Source organism: Melospiza melodia, chromosome 1 (genome assembly GCF_035770615.1).
Source record: "Melospiza melodia melodia isolate bMelMel2 chromosome 1, bMelMel2.pri, whole genome shotgun sequence".
NCBI lineage: Eukaryota > Metazoa > Chordata > Aves > Passeriformes > Passerellidae > Melospiza > Melospiza melodia.
The window spans coordinates 58,434,363-58,457,179 of NC_086194.1; the positions used below are offsets into that span (position 1 = coordinate 58,434,363).

The following is a 22,817-nucleotide window of genomic DNA, read 5'->3' on the forward strand; positions in this document are numbered from 1 at the left end:
AACCCCAAAAACAACGAGCCACCTAAGAGTTGAGAGACTGGAGTGATGTCTGGACGTGAGGAACCGAGTGCTGAGCCTGCAGAGATGCGGGAAACCTTCATCGTTCCTCACCCTGTCCTCGAGATCCCCCGGGCCAGGACTGGGGGGTCTGGAGACCGGGACCGAGGCAACATCTGACGGGGACATCACGCCGTAAAGGCTCCCACGAGGACTGGATTTCCCCCAGCTCTGTCCCTGGTGGACAGAGCTGCGCATATCCTCCTCCTCTGAGTCGCCTTGGGAGAGACGACGGACGCTGCAGACCGTCCAGCCGCCCAATCCTGAGCTGATCACTTTTTAATAAAGGCATTACACAGGAGAAGAAGTCTCCTGGCCCTGTTTATTTCAACATAGCTCCAGGCTCAACTACACTGTCTTCCATGACAGAAAACTATAATACTACAAATGTCCATGCAGCTGAATATCTTCATTAACCTTAATAGTCCTACTGACCTCAACACTGGCAGGACTGAAACCCAGTAAGACAATCACAGATGAAACAATCTCTAATTACTGTCTCTTTAGTTGATATACTTCCAAAGAATCAGGGAGGGGGGAAAAAAAAAACAAAACCAAGGAAGTCACTGAATCTCCCACTCTAATATGAGCTCAGGTACATGCATAAGAGTTAGTCCAACAGATTTACACAGCAAATTCCACTCCTTCTACAGCACTTGCTTGAATAAAGGGACCAAGGCTTGATTCTTCCCTGTTTCAGGCCTTGGATTGCTGCTATTATCTTTAGAGCTTGAGGAAAAGACAACTGTCAGGCTCACAGATGCATTTCACACCCCATTTTCACAGGTGTAAAATACTAAACATAGAGTGAAAAGCCACTGGCAGCCAGGCATGTAAATTGCAGAAAAAAACCACAAACTCAGTACAACTCTTCCCAGGCTAGAAACAAGTATATCTTAAAGGAACTTGGTTAAAGGAACTTCCCATGAAAGCAGCCTTGTTTTTACTTCAATTAAAAACAAACCGGCTGGATACTTTAGCTATGTCCTCTCATTGTCTGATGCAGAGTTCACTGGTCAGCTGTTAACCCTTTATCTCAAGGAATCAATAATTCTGCGATTTCATAGCTTCTACATAATTAACTAGCCTGGCAAATCTGACAGAAAGCAAAGTGTTATGAACAAAAATTCTGTTGATTTCTTCTGTGAGAAAAAGGTTACCACTGTTGCCGCTGGGCTGCTGCTTGTGTTATGGTAATTATGGGTCGTTTATGTTAATAGTTGTTTTTGTATCAGTAAAAGCCCTGGCTGGGGCGAGTTAATGGCCCTTCTCTGAGACACTGAAGGGTGGGGTACCCCCCCCCCCCGAACAGTGAGGAGAAGAGACTTTGGAGGGGAGGGATATGCAAAATACTCCAAGGACCAGCATGCTGTGCGGGACCCCTGCTCCGAATGTACTGAGAAAACCCCAAAAACAACGAGCCACCTAAGAGTTGAGAGATTGGAGTGATGTCTGGATGAGAGGAGCGGAGTGCTGGGCCTGCAGAGATGCTGAACACCTTCGTTGTTCCTCACCCTGTCTTTGAGAGCCCCCGGGCCAGGTCTGGGAGGAGGCGAGACTGATAGCAATCCCACATCGGATGGGATCACCACACCCTAGAAGCTCCCACGAGGACCTGATCCCCAGCTCTGCCCCTCGTGGACAAAGCTGTGCTTATCCTTCTCTGAGTCGCTCTGGGAGAGACGACGGGGACTGCAGCCCGGCCGAGCTGCCCAATCCTGAGCTGATCACTTATAATAAAGGTATTAGAAAGGAGAAAAAAAATCTCCTGGCCCTGTTTACTTCACAAAGCATCAGTGCTTCTTGGTTCAGGCCCCTACCACGCCATTCAGAGCTGTGAAAATACTGCCAACGTAAAAGTGCAGCTCCCTACTTCAACAAGTGACATGACAAAGCCAGGATCATTCATGTTTGTATCTTTTCATGCACCCAGGTCAGATGTTAGTTTACTATCACTGATCATCAACTTTAAAGGCAGCACCTTAGAAAGGAGCTGGACTCTTTGCACCATACCCTACTGAAAAATGACATTAAGAAAAGAACACTAATTGTGTACATGCAAGGCACAAAAATATCCAGTTCACTCTTCTACTAGGCAGTAAGAGGTAAAACTTGTAGAAATTACAGGTTTTTTTCAGTTGTAAGCAGAAACTGCTGGGTATGCCAACCACACAGCCATATAAAGTAAAATCTTACAGATTAATCTACTAAACTTTAATCTACTAAATCTATTGAAACAAAGGAGAAGAAGGAAGCCGCCCCCACACCCCCCCCCAAAAAAAAAAACAGAAACAAACAAACAAAAAACTCCCACAAAACAAAACTCACAAACAAACAAACCATACACACACACACAAAAAAAAAAAAAAAAAACCAAAAAAACCCAGAGTAGCTTAACCGACACTATGGTCCAGATAAAAGATAGGTAACAGCATTCAGTCATTTTACTACCAAATCTCGTACTTTAGTAGGTTCTCATACATTTCAAACTTTGTAATCCTTTTTGTGAGAAGGTATTAGTTAATGTGGGTTGCATGAGCTTGAAAACTCAAGTGTAAACATCCTCAGTTACATCTTCTGGGGAAAGGGAGCTTAAAGTCAGTATTCTGCTTCCAAAACACTGAGCTCATTACTTCACAACTATCTGAGGCTAATATAAAAGCTGAATAGACACAGTAAATAATACTGCTCTGAAATAAGCCAAAGTAATGGCCCACTTGAGCCAGATAACAAACTAATGCTTTTCCAAGTCTATCTGCACTGTAAGATTCTTACAGGTTATCTATCTTCTCTTTCACTCCCTTGCTTTTCCAAATACAAAGGTGCCAAAAATGGTAAGAGAGTCCAGCAGTCTCTCCTGCTTTCGGCCAAAGTATTAACTTTACTGAAATTCTGACCTTTTAAACTTGTTACATTCTGCTTTCAATTTCACTAAAATACAGTGAACCAAATTATACCATTATATGAAACCCATCAACTTTGGTCACATGGTTCCTTCTCTTTCACAGAATATGTGGAAATCAATAAAGGATGCCTAAAGTCTTGTCTTTTATAACTTCAGATACCAGGGAATGGTATAACTTTTTTGTGTCTTTTGCGCAGCACATACTTTCCTATTCAACGTTAAGTAGCTCCACTCCTCCTTTGGAAGAAGCACGTCATGTACCAACACAAAGACACCTTCAGTTCCCACACTTCCCGAAAACCCACTAATACCAAGCAGAGAAAATGTAACAGAATTTTTCATGTTTGTGAAAGAAAAGACAAAATTACTATTGCTAGGAGATTCTGCTAATGCCTGTTTTGAGTGGACCAACTCTCTTTGCAAATAATCAGTCAGGCTGAACCTGGGGCAAGCCATTAAGACAGTGGCTCTAGCATCCAGGCATTAAACTCTCTGCACAAAAAAAGGTCAGCTTTAGTTGCTTCATCTGAGAAGAATCTCAGTGGAATATGTATTACATGATTGGATATTACAGAAAATACAAGAATGGAGTGACTGACAACCTCAGAAATAAAACAGCACATCGGGAGAGGCAGTAAAGTATTTCTCAGGGGTGTTTATTTGGTGGAAGAAAAAACATGTTCAACAGTTAGAACCCAATTTGCTAATAATTAAATGTAATGTACACTACAGTACTGAAGGTTTTAAACTGCATTATGTGCATTTAGAAAGCGTTCACTGTGTTTTTGGAGCCTGTCACATGAATTTAGAATTTAAAAAAAAAATCATTATTGCCTTATGCCCTAAAGAGAGCTGTAAAGAGAGTGTTGTCCCTTGAGGAAGCGTCTTTGGCACAGCACTCTTCCTCAGCCAGCACTGGGTGAGGAAGGCTGGCATTTCACCACCGTCAGGGGAGACTCTGGCCTACCAGCAAGATGCATGACAGGAGTGGAAGTGTATTGCTACATTCCCGTGTTCTGCAAGTTCTAGCTCCCATGACAGCCTGCCAGTAACAGCCATATGCAGCCTCTGAAGCTATGCCAGGCGTCAGCTTATCTCCAGACAACCACGGGCTGACACAATTAACAGCATTTACCCTCTGCACATCGATCAGAATCAAAAGTATGATTTACCAGACCACACTTTACCCCATCCTAAAGCCCTAAGACCTGTACTATAGGGCTTCTTTTCTGAGAAAATAGGTAGACCGTTTTACAGGTAACTTCATATCATACATTCACTCAAACACCAAAATACAAATAACTCCTATTTGCTGAACAGAGTAACAATACAGCATCTTGAAAGCAGTGAAATCCTTATCATGACTTTCTGAAAGGCTTTCTTATACTAATTCATTTCATTCTCCCAGGTAGTGCCCAGCAAAAAAAGAAACCTCACCAAGGACTAAAGCAATCGGTTGCATATATCTTTTCATATATTTTAAAAGATCTTGCAGATGCTGTGCTACTGACTTTAAGCAAGCTTTGCTGTCTTAGGAATGCAAATCAGCTGCAGAGGCATATTCTCAAGACTTCCAGATCACATGTAACATAAAATGGGATTAAAACACTCTTTAGGAGAGAATCACTATCACTACATAACACATAGACAAGAGAACCCCTATTCTATCGCTATGTACAGCAGCTCACTCAGTAGTGGAAAAAAAAATGAAACAATTAGAACACAACTATTAACATGTCCACATTAAGTTTACACAGCAAATAAGTAAAATGGTTTAAGAGACAGATAATTCCATTCTTATCATGGTTCATCTCGTAATGGAATTTCAGACATTCACACTGCTGAATATGACAATTTTCATCAAACCATAAAATTAAACTGCAATAGTTTTAGAGAAGAAAAAAAGAACCTATGAAACATGCATATGGTACCTTTTTTCAGGCAGAATGCACTAAAAACCAAGCACCTTTCAAGAAAAGAGTAAAATATCAGCATTGTGCTCCGAAGTTCATTATCCATTAAAATCGCTTGAAATGTTGGAGGTGCAGGTCTAAGCTGTCTGTGCTGAATTGAAAAGTGCCACTGATGTCTACAGACAAGTTACACTGCAAAGCCAAAGGAAAGGAGGCAAGGGTGAAGGCAGAGAGGGCAAACTGACTGAAAGAAGAAGGGACAGAGCTCGGGCCTGACTTTCTGACACTTCTGAGAAGCAAGCACAAAGACTGTGACATTTTCTATTTTGTGTTATGACCCTATATACTTCTCCTAAGGTGAAAGAGTGACAAAGAAGGAATTTGAACTCCCCTTTTTCTGTCTCAGTCCTGTTCCCTGGTGCCATGAGGAACCAAAGGTCCCAGTATGCAGCTTTTGATGTCTGAGGCATACTTGCCTCATAGAACAAATGGAAGCAATCAAACTGATGACTAGACCCTCTATCAAAACTCTCACTTCGGTCCTGTACTTCTGCTGTGAAAAAAACTCTGCCTAAATGTGACAATCTTCAACCTGTTCATTTTTCTAGTCACTTGCCTGCAACAAAATGCTGATGCCAAATGCAAAATGCCACTTCACTGCGGCCTGAATAACAAAAGTGAGGACTGTTTTTTTGATTTTCAAGCAGTATACCTAAACCATTTTATTTTAAAACCAGAAAAAACTCGACTTTTCAAAGGCTGTTTTTAATAATCTGAAATTGATACTGGTAAAAATAAACTCAGTTCAGTTTATCTTCAGTGTTGTTCAGTATCACAAACACACAACTGAGAAGTCGTGCATTTTTTTCTTGGTCTGTCGCTCAACTGTGATTCAGTAACTCTCCTTTTAGGGTTGCAGTCTTTACCCAACCAGGTGCTGCTACTGCCTGAATAGAAAAATTGTTTGCATTAAGGCAGTAGGAACCAGGCTCTTTATTCGGCTGCATCCTATGCACTGTACCATGTAATAGCTGGCTACTCTAGGACTCTATTAGATTTTCATGGAAAATTCAGATCTGAAGTAAGAGAGTGTCTACATGTATTACACAAATACAGTTCATCTTGGATGCACAAATTAGACCAATTACCTTTCCAGTGCTAATGTCACAATAAGGTGTTATTCTCACTAAGCAAGAAAGCAGAAAAACGATGCCACATTCCTCATTTAAGAAAGATTCATGTTTACAAAATCTTACACCTTTCATGTTTTTGAAAAGAAATTCAGTACTGCTATAACATTACTAAAAATTCCTCAGGGGAGGAAAAAGACTCAGCCTGGACCAATTTTCTTCTACGTAGATAGAAATTATGTATACTCCAGGCAGCCCTCATTTCTACTTTCGAAAAAGACCTACCACGGCACACACAAAGTTACAAGGCTTCTTCGGCAGGAAAATGACTAGACAAAACTCTCGAGCCCTGCCTCATGCCCTCAGTCATACTGACAGAACTCCTTGTCTGCAAACCTTCTCCGTTTCTGGGCAGACTCCCAACGTTGTTACATGACTACAAAAGGCGTAACTCTTCCTCCCACTTAACTTCCAGAGCTCGCAGCAGCAGCAGGCCGCAGGCTGCGTGCGTGCTCCCAGCTCCCCACCACGCAAGCGGAGCGGCCCCTCTCTGAGGCTGGCTCGCTTTAGTGAACTCCCGCCGCCCTCCCCTTTTCCCGGGGTCACATTTCGCTGCCGCTGCGGCGAGCGCGACCAGCCAAACACAAGACCAACCCACAGAACGAGTTTTCAGAGTTAGGAAAACGCACAAAACAGGGCGCAGGGAACCACAAATCTACCTACGGAAGCCATGGCCACAGCTGCTCTCCCACGGGGCTGTGCGAAATCCTTCCCTCCCTCCGTGCCGCAGGCTGCCTGAGGCTCACGGAATCGAGGCAGCGCGGCGCGCCAGCCCGCCACGCAGAGACTTGGGAAAAGCTATTGCCCGCATTTGCCAGCACCCGCCACTCTCCCTCGCGTGTTAGAACTTCACCGCAAAGTGGGCTCCAGTGTCTGCGGCAAGAGAAGTACAGGCTCCCTTGTCTCAATACAGCCACCCAGACGAAGAAGGGCTTCACTTCATCCACGCAGAAAGTAATTCCCCGATAGTTGTTAGATTAGGCTTCCCGCTCGCTCTTTAGCTCGACTGTCCATTCAGTGTATGCCTTCTGTGCTGACTCCACCTCATTTGCGTTTGACTTTTTCCCCCCACTTTCCCCGCCCGGCTCTCACCGCCTCTTCCACGCAGAGCGCCGCTCCCAGCGGGTCCTGTGCTCCGCGCAGCGCCGCGGAGGCGGAGAGCGAGCGGTCGGCACACGACCCGGGGAGACTGGGAACTTGGGCTGGGGGGAGGGTTCTGTGTGATGGTATTTGGTTGATTTTGGGGGTGTTTTGAGTGTTGGGGGGCGGGTGTTGTTCTTCCCCCACCACTTCATTTTGTTTCTTTCAGAGAAATGCGAGACACGAAACCGAGAATTGTCAGATTAGTGCTTTTTAATGTTGACCAAAGCCCTGCTAGTCCATTACACTAAAGTGGCCCAATACTCTTGGATAAATTTAGCATCCAGAGCTCTGAATAAAGTTTTACTCGCTTCCCAAGATTACAAAACACGTATAGCCTTATTGTGTTGCATTCAACATCCCCCTAGCATTGTTCTAAGCACGTTTTATTCACAGGTCAGGAAGACGAGTGGAAACACTGCAACTCCACAATGAGCAGCACATTTCCTTTTCAGATTGTTCATCAGTGCCCAGCACACAGTATTTTCTGAAAGGATCACTGCAGGAAATTACTAGATCTAGACAGAAACAAATACAACCATTTAAAACTTTCCCATGATGAATTATTCTGTTGCTTTCAAATTTCTACCGCCACCATGTTTTGAATGCATGTACTAAACCGTTCTGATAATATTAAAATACCCAAGCTGGCTTGGCTATAGAGATGAGTACTGGTAAAGTAATTAACATTTTGCTTTCTTCCACAGACCATAATGTAAATCAAACTATTCCTTTATAAGAATATTCATTCCTACCACTGTTTTTCTTCATAGCAGCTGCTCCTATTAAACATGTTGCATAAAGATTGCATTCAGAAGAACCAAATAGCAAAGGTTAGTTGTGATATACACCATATCATCAGGTAAAAAGAAAAGAAAATCCTTGCCATGGGGTCAGAACAGGTTATTATGCAGCAGTTCAGAAGTGACATCCGTTACTTTGAATAATTTATTATACAACTACACTTTCTCTTGGATGCTTCCTGGCAGAGCCAGATACAGGTAAACACAAACTCCACACTTCTATAAAGAATAATGGTTAGAGAAAATTTCTCTCCATAGAAAGCATGCCTGTCTCTGCATAAAAAGCACTGTAATCACAGGACCTTTGGATATCTCATTGTTTTTCTGATTTTCAAATCTAGAAAGCTTTGCTTTTTTGGCTATTTACACTTGCTGAATTAGATGGGAACAAGAATAGTAACATTTAACAAAGAAGATAACAGTAGTCTGAGATGACATATGAAGAAGACTGGTTAAGTAAGAAACTTTCCAAAGTATTATAAGGATATAATTAAGCAGAAATAATGTAATTAAAAGTATTAATATAATTGAGTTTTGTCAGTATTTATTAAATTCACCCTTTTTAAAGATTTTTTTGCATGAATCCTTCTAATAGACTCAGTTATACTTAAGGGGCTACTCATCAATAAAATCCCTCTGACATGCACAATTAGTAGCAAACAAAAGGGCACATAACAAAAATCTCACCTTTTGCTTGTCCTTCTGTCATAAATTCAAAGTTTCAACCAGATGAGACTTTCTTCTCCAAGGAAGAAAAAAGTCTGAAATTCTGAAGCCAGAAGATAGAAAGGGCAAGGCTGATCGCACACAAAAGAAGAGTTAGGAAGAGAAGAAAAAGGAGTGGTGGATGTCTAGTGAGGAACTGATTTGGTTTAGGTCAGTGTGCAAGATACTGCCATCTCAAAAGGAGAAAGTCTGTTATTTGGCAAGAAGAATTGATTTAATGGCTGTTTCAGGCACAGCAAAGCAAATCAGGATCAGGTCTTTCAATCTCTGCCAGGTGGTACCAGTGTACAGTTCTCCTAGATATAGTACAGAAGATTCCTGGCTTGATCAGAACCATTACACTGCAAATTCTGATGAAAATAGATTAAAATGTAGGGCTTGAATTGTAACATGCACCTTTCTCCAGCAAGAATCCCTGAAGACGAGTGGCTATGCCGTGCCCTTCATACAAATTCAGCAAACTCCACAATTTGTGAAGGAATGTCATGTGTTTCGCTGCTACTCTGATGATTGACAGAAACATAGGAGTCAATGTCAAGTAGATTGCTCATTTCAGATTTTGTCTACAAGGTGCCTGAATATAAATGGCTTTGTGAAATATCTTGCTTAACTCAGGCATAGAAAAACACAGATTAATCTGGTTTTCTCGTCCTCTGCAAGAGGGAATAAACATGAAGAGAATTAACACAGGGGAGAACAGCACCCTAAAAACCAAACAGCAATATGACTGTAAACAATTTAGACTATAAACAATTAAGTGGAACTGAATGTGTATTTCCTCTCTGCTCCCACTCAACACTGGAAGGTCTGTCATTCTGAAACTGCAGAATATCTTTAACTTGTAAATGCAGTAGACAAACCCTCCCATTCACTCAAACACAGGATCATTTTAAAACTGCAATTTTTTTGAAAATGTGTGCTCACAGTTGTACTTAGATTTTTGGAGCTCTCTTCTTTGGGCTTCCCTCAAACTACATGGAATAATTTGGCACATCAGTCATGAAGTGCCATGTCATATAGTAGGAGGCCTCATCCTGGAAAAGTTGAAAAAATTTCATAGAATCATAGCAAGAGCAGTTGCCGTTCCCATGGTTTTTGTTAATTTAAACTTTTCCAGACAAAGTAACTAATGACATCTCAAAAATGTATGCTATGCTCAAGCACTGCAAACAGGCAATCTCAGGTATGTGTAAAAACAAACACATCTGCCAGGCTGTCTGCTCATCCAATCCTTTAGTTCTATTAAAATGGTTTTTAAGTTTCTGTCAATAGCTTATTGTTTGCATCTTCAAAAGAAGCAAATATTAGTGATGGATTTCTCAGCTTCAGATTATTTTGGTTTTTTATATATGTGTAAGATATTATTCATCTATATTTCAATTAATTTATACAAAGATAGTTATTTATCAAATTAGTGATTTATGTGGGGAAATGCATTACTTTTTCCCATGGAAATCAAAAGAAAGAGAAACCAAACTCTCTAAAACAGAATGCTTTAAAAGCCACTCAAGTAATCCCTTTTTCAGTGGTTCTTAGCAAGAAAAAAGAGGAAAAAACCAAAATCAAATTACCACCACCCACCCATGTATTATCAGGGTGCATTTCAAATTTAACTGAAGAGGCATATTTGCTTTGAGACCATGATCAAGTAACACTGAAGCATTGTATAAACACATTTTTGCCATGTAATATTTGATTATATAAACAACATTTTTTTGGCATTTGGAACTTCAGAATTATACAGCTTATTTTATTGCCCGAATTTTAGAATTTTTGAGCTCTCACTGATACTAGTAAACATAACAAGAAACTGTGTTCAGCATCCTTGGAAGTGCCATCATCTTTTCAACTAATAAATGCAAATTCCAAGTACAGTCAGTTATCTTGTATGGCAAATATAAAAAAAAAACAAAACAAAACAAAACAAAAACCAAAAACAACCACAAAAATAAATTAACGCCAGATAATGCTACTGCTTTCTCTCAAGAGAAAATGCCTTTGTATTAGAGATACAGGAAAGATGAAAGCTGCAAGCTGCACAATTTAACTTTCAGATGTATTGGTTCCTGAATGAAACTGTGACAGGCAATAATGTGTCTTATGCAAAACTTCAAGTTTTTTCTCAGTTAATAAATCCTTTTGAAATAAGGCAGTTGTTTCATTTACACTTCACAGTGGTATGAAAAGTTAGTCAAGACAAAACAAGTAACAGACAAACTGGATTAAAGGGTGGTGCCCCAAGTAAGGGAAGCGTGTAGAGGGTGGGTAGATTCTTGATGAAGAACCTATCAGCAGTTGCTTGATTTAATCATAGTACTGAGGGATCAAGGACCAGTAAGACTTGTTGAGGTACCATTGATGAAAGACATGTAACATACAATAGACTTTAAAGATGTCCCAAGCTAGAAATCTTATTTCATATGAACTCCTGTAGGAAAACTTTTGTCACAAGACCTGCCATTCCTTTAATGCAGTTCAACATTTGAATTCAGGACAAAACGAGTGGATGAGAAAGTAGAGAGTCTGTTTCTGTATTTAGGGTCTCCACTACTTGGATACTCATTTCCTGTGAGAAAACTTAATTCACATTTGCTTGAGGCAGAAGACTCCATGTAACTTTTCAGAAGTGTCTTGGTTCGAATGGATAATGCAGGCAGTGCCAAGAGACCTCCGAGAGGGCCATTTCTAAGGGAACAGTCTCAGGTCTCTGATTTACATATCTATCGGCACTTTGCCCACAGGGAATGAAAAGTCATCCATTAAAACAAACAAACAAACAAACAAACAAACAAACAAACCAACCAACCAATGTAAATACTTGCACAGAAAATTAAACATACAGTATAAAACAAAGTCTTTCCAAATCAGTATCTGATTCCACCTCCAAAGCAGTTTTAACAGAGCAGTTTTAATGGTTTAATGCCCATTCTGATCTATGATCACAGTGTTTCTGTCCAGATGCAAATCCTGCTACAAAACCAAGGGAGGGAGGAAGAGGAGACAGTGAATAGTTTCACAACATCTCTTCAATGTAATGTTTGAAGAACCTATCTGTGGGAAATAGTAAAGGTAAGAAGGTTTTTTTTTTTAGTTTTAGGCTTGGCTAAGATGGACCTTAAGCCTGCAGAAAAATATGCTTACCAAGATAGTAGAAGGTTTTAAGCTTAATAATGGTGAATTGTATATTGTTAATAGAAGGTATACGTACAAGCATTGTATGAAGCAGGCATACATGTACTTTTAGTGATTGGCTAGAACAATTGTCTGTAAGCTTGGGCAATATGCTATTGGATAGAAAGTTTTTGAAACGCTCTGTAACAAAGAAATCTTTGGTTGCTGCTGGTTGCACATGAGCTGTTGGCATCTTTCTATTGTCTTAACCATCTAATGAGGCTGATGCTGCAATAAAAGTTCAAGGAACATATCCCAGCAGTCCCCTCCTGTTCATGAAAAAACCTCCAAACACACCTATACACCTATCTTCTTTTTTTTCCCCCTTCAAATTCTTCAGTATTACAGAGAAGCTGCACATGGAATTATGTACATGTGCACTAGATTATGCATTCTACTAGCACAGTATTTTCCATGACCATATATAGCACTTGAATTTTTCTTATTTCAATGTGATGTTCAACATCACATGTGGGTCAGAGTAGACTATGTCACTTTTCGGAAGTTTAGCTCAGGGAGCTGTAAGAACAATTAATCATGAAATATCTTTGTCTTAACATAAGCATCAGATTTGAAGAATTATTGAGTCTGTGATCAGATACAACATTAGCTCCAAAACAAAATGCATTCATGTTCCAGAATATTTTATCAACCTAGAGTATCCAAAACCAGTGGAAGAGAAAGTATATTTTAGAGAATGAGTTTTATTATGAAAATCCAGTAATGAGAGTGGCCTATTTTGTCAGCTTTAATGTATCAGCCAAAGAAAACATACATTTATGTTGTCCCACTGGTTTATCATCACATACTATCTGCCATGGACTTGGCACGCCCTAGCTTTTTATATTCAGTTATGTATAATAATATTCCATTCTCCTCTGAATCAATGACATATTGGAATATTTGCTGAGTGGCTAAAACATGTACAGATTTTTTTTAAGTTCTATGTAGAAACATATAACATAGCTGTAAAAAAACCTAGCTAGTTAAATGGATTAAACTCTAAATCATTTAATCTCTAAAGCTTTGGGAAGTTAAGTAGGGTTGACTAGGAGAGTTCCTCCCATGAAAATCTTAGCCAAACTGGGCGGGGCGGGAAATCTCAGTTATAGCTGATTATCAAATAGCTCAGTTGTGGACACTTACACTGTAAGGACTGTAGTTAATACCACTCAGTGGAGGCATAGATTACAAGTATTTAAAGTTATTTTCAGTTTTGATTTCATTCTACTTTTACAAGATATTTTTCCACCATTCAAATTGATATAAACCAAATTAAATTGTTGAGCTTTTTAGCACATGAGATGGAATATTATTACTTTTTCTGTGGATTTGGACTACCAGACTGAAATCACTGATAATAAGCATTGCTTATTTCTCCACAGACCAAATAAATACATTTCCATGGTTGTATTTGAAAGATATGTTGAGAACTGTATTGTAATCGGTGGCACAAAGGGAAGGAGATCTCTGACAATGAAGACTTGATAACACACCAAGTCATCTCCAACCTTCCTGCAATAAAAACTTTGTATAAAGATTAGTTTTACTGAACTAAATGTCTCAATGAAAATGACCCAGAGACAGAAAAGTGTGATAGATCATAGTACATTATATTGACTTCAGTGTTTACAACAACCAATAAGTGGTCTCTGAACATTTATGATTTTGCTTTACACATTCCAAATGCTCTTCTGGAAGCCCTCATTAAGTCCATGCTAGTAGAATCCCAACAGGAGATCCAAGTAATTTCCTGCTTGCTCCGGAAGCCTATGGAGGCCTCTTATGCACTAGAAAATGGTGTATTTTATATTAATTAAGTGTAGCAATGTGCCCCCTGTTGATGGAGTTACCAAATTATTCTTTGTCTGCTTAAAAAGGCAAAAATCCCAAAAGTTTCTTTCCTCAATTTGGTAAAAAGACACCTCAGAGGACCTTTGGGACTTCACCTCAGACCTGGGGTTGCCCAATTGGACAGAGGCCAAGAGGTCCCACCTAGATGATTCACTAGAAAAAGAAGACAACAAAGGAAATAATCGTGGGGTGTTTTAGCAGGAGCAAGGACCTCTTGCCCTGGCTCAGGTTTTTCTCTGTAAGAGCTTTGTTATTTTGCCTTTTATTAAACCTTTTTCTTTTTCTAATACTATCTCAGAAGCTATCCTGCTAATTTTTGTGCCATTCGGGATGGTTGAGCTATCTCAGGTGTGATGAGTTCTCTGAGAGCTCATAAGACCCAGCTCAAAGAGTAAACACACCAATTAAGAGACATTAGGTGTTTAATTTTAAAAATATTGTGTAGATGAACACTGTATTCAGCCATGACATAAACATGTCAAGGGCAATTGCAGGACAATGGAAAATGTAACAGAAATCTGATGTATCTGCTTTGCATTAAGTCATAAATTTCCTTTCTCTACTTCTATTTTTATTTTTCATTGATAGCCTCAACAAAGAAACAAATAAAAGCCCACTAAAATAAACAAAACATCCGAAAAACCCTAAACACAAAAATTGCAATAGCAAATATGAAAATGCACCTGTTTCCAGGAGGACAGAGCTTATGTTGACCATCCACATAAGTAGATGATTTGACGTTCTAAGCAAATGAACCCAGATGCCTGGAAAAGTTCTGAATCTATTACTTGCTTTGGACATGTATAACTTACAAAAACAGGTAAGAGGAGGAGAGAAAGACTGGTATAAATGAATATTATATGAAAACTTTTCACATTATGCACATCATAAACAGGGAATTTTTCCCTTCCATAAATTAGTTTCACTTTTATTCCCAAACTGGCTCTCAGTTTAGAACCCTGATATTTTTTTAATCAAAACCTTAAGCAGTATGTACTATTTCCCTTGCAACTCAGTGACTGGAAGAAATGACAATCCTGGAATAACAGTATGATACCATAACAGTATACAATTCTAATCAGTAATAGAATTATGCAATAATGAGGCTGTTAGGTTGTGGGTTTGCCTTCCAATACATTTATTAAACAACCATCACTCTGCTGGATTATGTAATAGGAAAAGTCTGTGTTATTAAATGAGGAGAATTAGAGCTACAATGTCTCTGTCAGATAAAAAGAGTCTGTGTGAGAAAAATTGTGGAAATATTCCAGTATGAGGTCTTGAAGAGTTCCACGATGGCATGAGGAGAAAAGTTGCCCTTTCTAAAATTTTTAGAACAGATGCAGCTCATACACAAGCTTTGAGTACAGTACATAGTCTAAGCTCCGTGGAAAAGATGAGAAGGCAAGGTTTTAGGTTGTAGGTTGAAGGCTCAGAGATTCCTTATACCAGCAGCAATGCTTTCATTCCATCATTTGCACTGCTTGAACTACACAAGTCTAGTTAGGCTTGTTCAGAAAAGATGGAAAAAAGTGACATCATATCTTCTCTTTGTCAGTGCATCCTTGATAAAGGATTATAGACAATTTTCCCTTGTTCCACAGATCCTTCCCCTCTGTTGCAAGACAATGCCTGTTTGTGAATGCAGACCTTCTGCAAAGTTTGATCCGGGCTGAAGAAGGGACATTTCTTCACATCTAGCCTCAGGGGTGGAGTGGCAGGGCAGCGAGCCAGCATTCAGTCCCCTGGCAAAGAGCTTGCTATGCTTTTATGCGTTACTTCTATATACAAAGAGACTTAGTTTAGCTGTCTGCTGTTCAAGAAAAAAGAGTCTCTATAAGTTTCAAAATAGCTGACAAATAGTGCTTCAGTTCCTTCACTGATGTGTGGGACTCTCCCTCCCATGTAATATACATCAGCTATTGTAAAATTCCAGGGAGCTGTATCTGGGTTCTGTGTGGAGCAGCCCTATTTTTTGAGGGGTATTTATAAAACCAGCCAATTTATAGGCCACTAGCCAATTTATAGACTACTTAGGTTCATCTCAAGAAACAAAGTGTCTTTCAAAGACAATTCAGAATGAACTCTGTGGGTTCTGTATTACTTTCAAGCTACGTAAAGTGAAGAAAAGGGCCATGAAACCATAGCAGCAAGTGATCACTGGTGCAGTAGTGCTGACACAAAATTGACTGAATGCATACAGACTGAGGGAGGTTAAATATATACTTGTTTGATAAAGAACAAGGCTCTGAAATATTGCAGGCAGGACATCTCCAATAAATCTACAGGGAGAATGAAGTTAGGGCATAGCTAATTTAAGGGAGGCAGATACATAACACTACTAGACTGACTTTCCCTAGCAAAGTGGTTTTACCTGGAAAGAAAATTAAGATTTCTAGGGATAACAGAGCTGCATTTTATAAGACTTTATTAAAAACAGTGTCCTTAAGTACACAGGTTGAAAATTATATGCATTCAAGATACTAGATACACAGTTTACATTAATAACAAAGAAGAGAGGATTTTATAATTTTTTATACTTAAGGACTGGATATTATTGCAATTCTTGACTATTTTTTCTTTTAAAATATATACTTTTGTACTCTTCTAAAAGCACAACAGAATCCCTTGATATGGTAAGTGCTACTTACACTAATTGCTATTCTCCACAAGGAAACAGGGAGGAAATAAAACAGTGATGTGGAGAAATAGCTACATGACAAGAACCCAGCTAATCTAAGTCCTGCACCTGCAAGGACACTGTCCTTGAGCATAGCTGTATTACCATAACAAGGTGCTGTAGTTGAGAGACTAGAGACATGAGAAAAAGCAGATTTAACTCCTTTGGAATGAGGAAGCTGATATCTAGAATATAACCAATGGATTAATCAGCTTGCAGAATATGTATGAGCTTATTACTTGTTATGCATAAAAGTTTGATGCTCTTTTCAATAAAGGGAGTTTGCTGATTCTCATATTGAGGGTCCCGAGCCTCCCTGCGCCATGACACATTAACTCATCTAGATAATTGGTAACCAGGTTACATCATCCTCACTGGTAACTTAAAAAGCAGATAAACAGCAAAGCTGATATGCAGAACAAAGCAATTTTGAATTCAAGGGTGATCTGAGCCGAGACAAAAGTAGTAATATCTTAATGGCAGAAATTAATACTCCAGACACAAAAAGCCTCACGCTGTTGAAAATTTCTCAACAAGTCAGTATGCTTCCTGACTTTTACCAAAATAAAGACCATGTAAACATTTAAAAGAAGAGGTGGGCTGCAAGGGAAAGTACTAAAAATTGAGGCTGTTAAGAACTCTTGCAAAGTGCACACTGTTAGAGTCACCTTTATGGCATGTGCATTAAAGCAGTCTCAACCACAGAACAGCTGCATCTGTTCCCTTCAGAATCTTGGCCTCTTCAACACACAAAACATAACACTTTTACTCAGGGCATGAATTAGGGTTTGGTAGCAGAAATAAGAAGCACTTCTTATGAAAGAAATCAGAAGACATAGAAGCAAGTAGATACAGTGGATACTTAGTGTAGATACAGGCAATAACTATAGTAGAAGTGAAGGGAAAAGAGAAAATTTTAAAACATTTAAAGTATGATTCTTACTTGCCTCTGACAATAGAAGTTTCTGTGCTCTGATGGGAAAATCACCCAATTAACATTTCTAAGAGATGTTTGCCAACAGGTGTCTTTACTACATTTTCTAGTTGACCCACCTCATACACTTTTAACCTTTAACTAATTAACAACTAACATTTTTAATGTCAAAGTACATTATGTTTACAGTTAAAACCAAAGCTGCATGGAGATGAGCATGTAACCTGCAGCATTCAGTACACCTTGAGCTTTATTTCAAAACAGGTACTCAGAGGAAGAACTGCCTCCTTTTCTAATAGTTAAGATTAATTATTTTCAGTGTTTCATTAACTGAGTACCTAAAAGCAGCATTTGAGAGATGACATTATTTAAAATTAAGCAGGAGAATAAAAAAAAATAGAGAAACACATTGAAAGCTAAATATTTTTCCAGGGCAAGTCTTAGCTCTTAGCAACATTAATAGAAACCATTTAACAACAAAGTCTTCAGTAGATCAACCTATAATTGATTTGATGAAGTTGCCACCAGGAGGATATCCGCCACTAATTACTTAGAAGTAGGGAGAACCATAAACAGATGTCTTGAACTGGATAGAAGATTTTTCTAAAGCTAGTTTTATTCTGTGTTGATGTTATTTGCCTTTGACAACTATTAAGTGAGGCAAATTGAACATAAAGGGTTTTTTAAGTTAAAACTGAAATACTATTATTGCATCAAAACCCGTCATCAAATTTATTGAAAAGTCTACTATCAAGATTCTCCTGGAGAAGACAGTCATGGCCTAAGCAGTAAAACTATGCATAACATATATGAATTTTCATGAGAACATATGCTATGCATAAAATGAATGCATAGTGATTTTTATTCAGGTTTTAAATACATTAGATGGCTTCCTGCTATGTCCAGCACTTTCCGATGCTGTTCAGAAATACTTTTTTCCTTTAAATCCTAGTTTTTTTCAAATAATTTTGCACAAAATAGGTGACAGGTAACAGTAGCTTAGCTGCTATTTTTTGTAGCAAAGAGTTAAGGCCTTGAAAATCATCCTTTATAATAAAAAAATTATTGTTAGATCATATTAAATCTTTAAATAGATAATCATCCATTGCCAACTACTTTCCCGTGGTTGCACATTTACAAACTGTATCATGGCAAAAAAAACCCTCCAGAACATCCATTCCTCTGGTAAAGGATCTCCTTGACTTGAGTGTTGGGGAGGATGAAACAAAAAAGCCTTATAAATATGACTGCCTGGCAAAAGATTTTGAGAATATAGAAACTATAAGCAAGACTGAAATGAAAGCAACTTTGAGATACCTTAGTTGATGAAAAACAATGATGTGACCAGCTGAATGTAATCCCCCCCTAGAGGAAACAATTCCCTCTGCAAGCAGGCAAGCCTAAGAGCCAGAGCAGGCCCTGCAGCTTGGCAGATGGGGCCCAAAGAATAAGATTCAGGGTTTAAAACGTAAACGTAGTATAGTAATGTAGTGATTCTTATAGGTTGTATGGAAATGTTATAGGATATGCATGCTGTAGTAGATTGGTTAATGAGAATCTGAATATTCAACACAGAAGATTTATTGTATTGTAACGGGAACTTCTCTCCCTCTCTTAATCTCTTAATCCCTCTCCCTCTCTTAATCTCTCTTAATCTCGCGCTCTTAATCTCTTTGCTCTCTTATCTCTTCTCACTCTCTCTCCTTTTGTCCCGCGCTCTTCTTCCCACCCTTTTCTCTCTTTGTCGCATTGTCTTCTCCTCTGCACTGACTTCACCCTCTCCTTTCTACATGCTCTCCACTCTTAAAACTTTGTCTTTAACTCTCTTACACTTTAAGCCTCTCTTCTCTCGGGCCTGCTCCGAGCTGGGGCTGGCAGCTCCCAGCAGGGCCCTTCACCCACGCCCTTTGCAATAAACTGCACATTATATGACTTAGCTTCAAAGAGATCTCGTCTCCGTCTGTCCCTACCGTGCGACCCCCCCAGCAGCTCCTACACTTGAGCATAGCTACTGTCAAGCTCTATTGTCAGCTTCATTGGCAATATGAAAGATGGCAACATGGATATCACCTGTCTTTCCTGAGATGGAAATAAAACCTGCTTAAAATCACAAAGAACTCAAGTCTCCTGATAGTAGTATTTTGATGTCATCAAATATTAGCAGAAAGATTGAGGAACATTGAAACCAGGCAGAGAGAGAACAAGAGCAGGATAGCCTCAAACACTGAGCTGCATTTCCTCTTATTTCTGTGACACAGCTGCCTAAGTGCTTCACACTAAATTTGCACAATGAATGTGAACATAGGACTCCCGTTGGCAGTTAAAATGTGGAAGGTATTAAATATTTCTTGGATAATTCTTCATTATTCATTTGTTTTTGGTGTGATTAAAATAGGACTGCTAAAATCTGTTTCTCTGACTCGCATGTCTAAATTCACCATTTATGTCCTACTTATAAACCACTGTTGTGTTAGTTGCCTTCATACACAGTTCATTTTCACATTACTTGGGAAAGAGGGATACCTTACCAGAAATGGTTCTGTACAGCTCTGATGGGCTGCTGACCTTTTGGCTGGAGGGAATCTGCTGATGGCATGGTGGAGGTGTTGTCACTAGGGGAGAGGGAAAAGGGCAGTTCGTCTTCAGTAACAGCGAAAATGTCAATAGTGCTATTTAAATAAATAAATAAATAAATAAATAAATAAATAAATAAATAAATAATTATATAAAGACATTTTCTTACCATATGTCACCTCTGGTGACAGAGGAAAAGTTGATGTGAATGTGACAGCTTCATTTCCATTTTTTATTGCAGAGAAGATGCCCCCATCTATTTCATCTCGGTAATGTACAACCATCATCTAATAGAAGACACAAAAAAGCAAAATTACAGTGTGATAATTCTCACTTAACCCTATAACACAGTGGAGCATTCTTCACCAAATTACAGAAGGTTTCTGTAATCAGATGAAATGCAATCTACTGTTCCAGCAGAGAGATTGTTGAACACTGAAAACATGCAAACATAAGAGACATCCAAACATGCAAAGAAAAGTCCATCCTTATACACTGAATTGCATTACTGAGGTGAATGCAGTTATTTGTACTTATTGCCATGATGCAACTGCCCAATTGCTTCACATTAATTTTGGACACAGAACATAAGACTTCCTACTGGCCACTCACTTCAGTATTTAGTGAAAAATTCTTGATTGTTTACCTCCTTGGTTTTCCCTCCAGCAACCGGTGATCTTGGAATTACAGCCTGGTGACTAGCAGACTTCATCCATCCACACCTGTTATATGATGATTCCCCAGGAATATCATTGTCATATTGCCCAACACTTAACTTTCTGAGCCTTTTCCCTGTTGCATCATCATCTTGCATACCTGTTGCTGAAAACAGGCAAGCTGGTTAAGAAACTAGTTTTTTTCAGTCAGAACTGTTAAAACAAACTTCACTATTCTGTCTGTAGTGACTATAATCAAGAATGTTCAAACTGTTTTACAAAACCACATAGGTGGGGAAAAGACACCAGTAGTAGTTTCTTTGCTGACACCAGTTGCAAAATATTCACAGTTCCCTTTGTTGTAGAGGAGTAAGTTAAGCAGCATGTATGATGCTCATTTTTGAAGTGATCACCCCAAGTGCAATCAGAAGAGCAAGACAGCAGAGGCCGCTACGGGCACTGCAATGGGAAGCACCTCTTGCCATTTCTGACACACAGTGGCTCTGGGCAGAAAAACCATTGCTGCTGCCCAGAGCTGTATTTCCCCCACCCCTTTCCCCTCCCAAAAGCAGATTATTGTTAGCTAAAACAGATCCTGGCCCTTATAAACTCAGTTCACTGTACACCTTTTGTGACACACATGGCAATCACACTTAATCACAAAAATTAGATATTAGCTACACACAGAAGCTGTAAATCCTTTTGAGGAACAGCACAGAAGAGTAACCTTAACCAGCAGAACGATCCAGGATATTCAAGTATATAAAGCACTATTTTTTTCTAAAGATGTTATTAAGAGCACGTCACTAGATGCAGAACTATGATTAGCAGGATTTTATACATGGTCATCCACTTCAAACAGCAGGCACTTCCAGATTACTCTGCAACAATTGCTTTCTCTACCCTTCTTGAAAATCAACAACAAGGATCCGTAGAACTTACTGAGTAGTCACAAAAACAACCACATGCATAGCAAATTTTCAAATACCCCTCTGAGAGCTTCTGTGGTCTATATATATATGCAAAAAGATCTTTGAGGATTAGCTGTTTCTCTTAAAAGAGTTGAGTATTTTCCCAAGAAGTTACTTTAATGCTTGGTGTAATTTAAACTTTTACAGTAATTTCCAACAGTAAATATGTGTTGTTGAAGCACATCGCCTACAGACCCTGATCATGGAGCCATAAAACTAGGAGTTCAAAGTGTGTCCTTGATCTAAACCAGCAGGAGGGCTTAATCAGCAACTTGGGTAGAGAAAAATGATAGCATACACCTTACACATCAATTTCCTAATCTGAAGTAGCTGATAAAAGCTAAGGTATAAAATCTGGCATGCAGCATAGGCCTCTGTGTTAAAGACATTCCACCTTGATTACACTACACAATTATAAAGCATTAATGCACAAATACATTTCTGTATAGTGGAACAGTTTTTATTCAAGCTTGAAACAGAGACGGGGATTTTAGACTAAAATCCATGATACTTAACTGATTCTGCATTGACATATGTATGTATCAATCTGAGTAACTTGCTGGCAAGTAGGGGCTTATCCTAAAAATATTAATAAATCTCTTGTTAAACTACAGAATTAGACACTTCCAAAAAATCCATCTCTGATAGCATCCAAGCAAATGTTATAATAGCTACTACTGAAGCAAATAAATAAATGCATAAAATCATATTAGTAATTTTTGAAAATTCCACCAATAAATTAAATTTCAGGGTCGAACTACAGCCAGTTATTAATTTTATCAAGTTAATATTTACAAACCTAGTGAAAAAATCACAACCGATATTCTGAAAAAAACCTAAGATTTTGAAAAAAACACAACTGAGATTCTGTTTTTATGGTTGCCACAACCTGGAAAACTCAAAAACTTTTTAAGCATCCATATTTAACTTTTTTCCCCCAACTTGAATTTTTATGTGTGGTCCCTCATTAATGGAAAGAGTATGTGCTGAAGACCCTGTGAGCAAACTAGATGCATTACTCAATATTTTCAAAGCCAGAAAAGGACATGAAATCACAAATATCTTCTAAACCTCTTACATGATACTAAACAGAGTGAATTCTACTGAAATTGCAGACATTTAAGAATGTAGACTGAGTTGATACTATTCCAGCATTTACCAACATTTGCATTGTATTTCCTTTTTTATTAGTAATTTCTGTAAAGAAAAATGAGTGGGAATCATTGCAGAATCTCAGACGATC

At 38.9% G+C, this 22,817-nt stretch overlaps 1 protein-coding gene across 8 annotated transcripts in view; it reads right to left on the minus strand.

Annotated features, from left to right (window-relative positions):
• Nucleotides 1–22,817, minus strand: part of TNS3 (tensin 3) — a 202,219-nt gene that overhangs the window by 44,809 nt on the left and 134,593 nt on the right. For all 8 annotated transcript variants that reach the window (XR_010028071.1, XM_063158847.1, XM_063158857.1 and 5 more), the window contains 3 exons: nucleotides 20,594–20,769; nucleotides 20,117–20,234; nucleotides 19,902–19,985 (listed from right to left, as the gene is read on the minus strand). Coding sequence is in view for 7 of the 8 variants with exons in the window: in XM_063158847.1 (XP_063014917.1) it covers nucleotides 19,902–19,985; nucleotides 20,117–20,234; nucleotides 20,594–20,769 (378 nt within the window). In the remaining variant the exon portion in view is untranslated. The remainder of the gene's footprint in view (nucleotides 1–19,901; nucleotides 19,986–20,116; nucleotides 20,235–20,593; nucleotides 20,770–22,817) is intronic.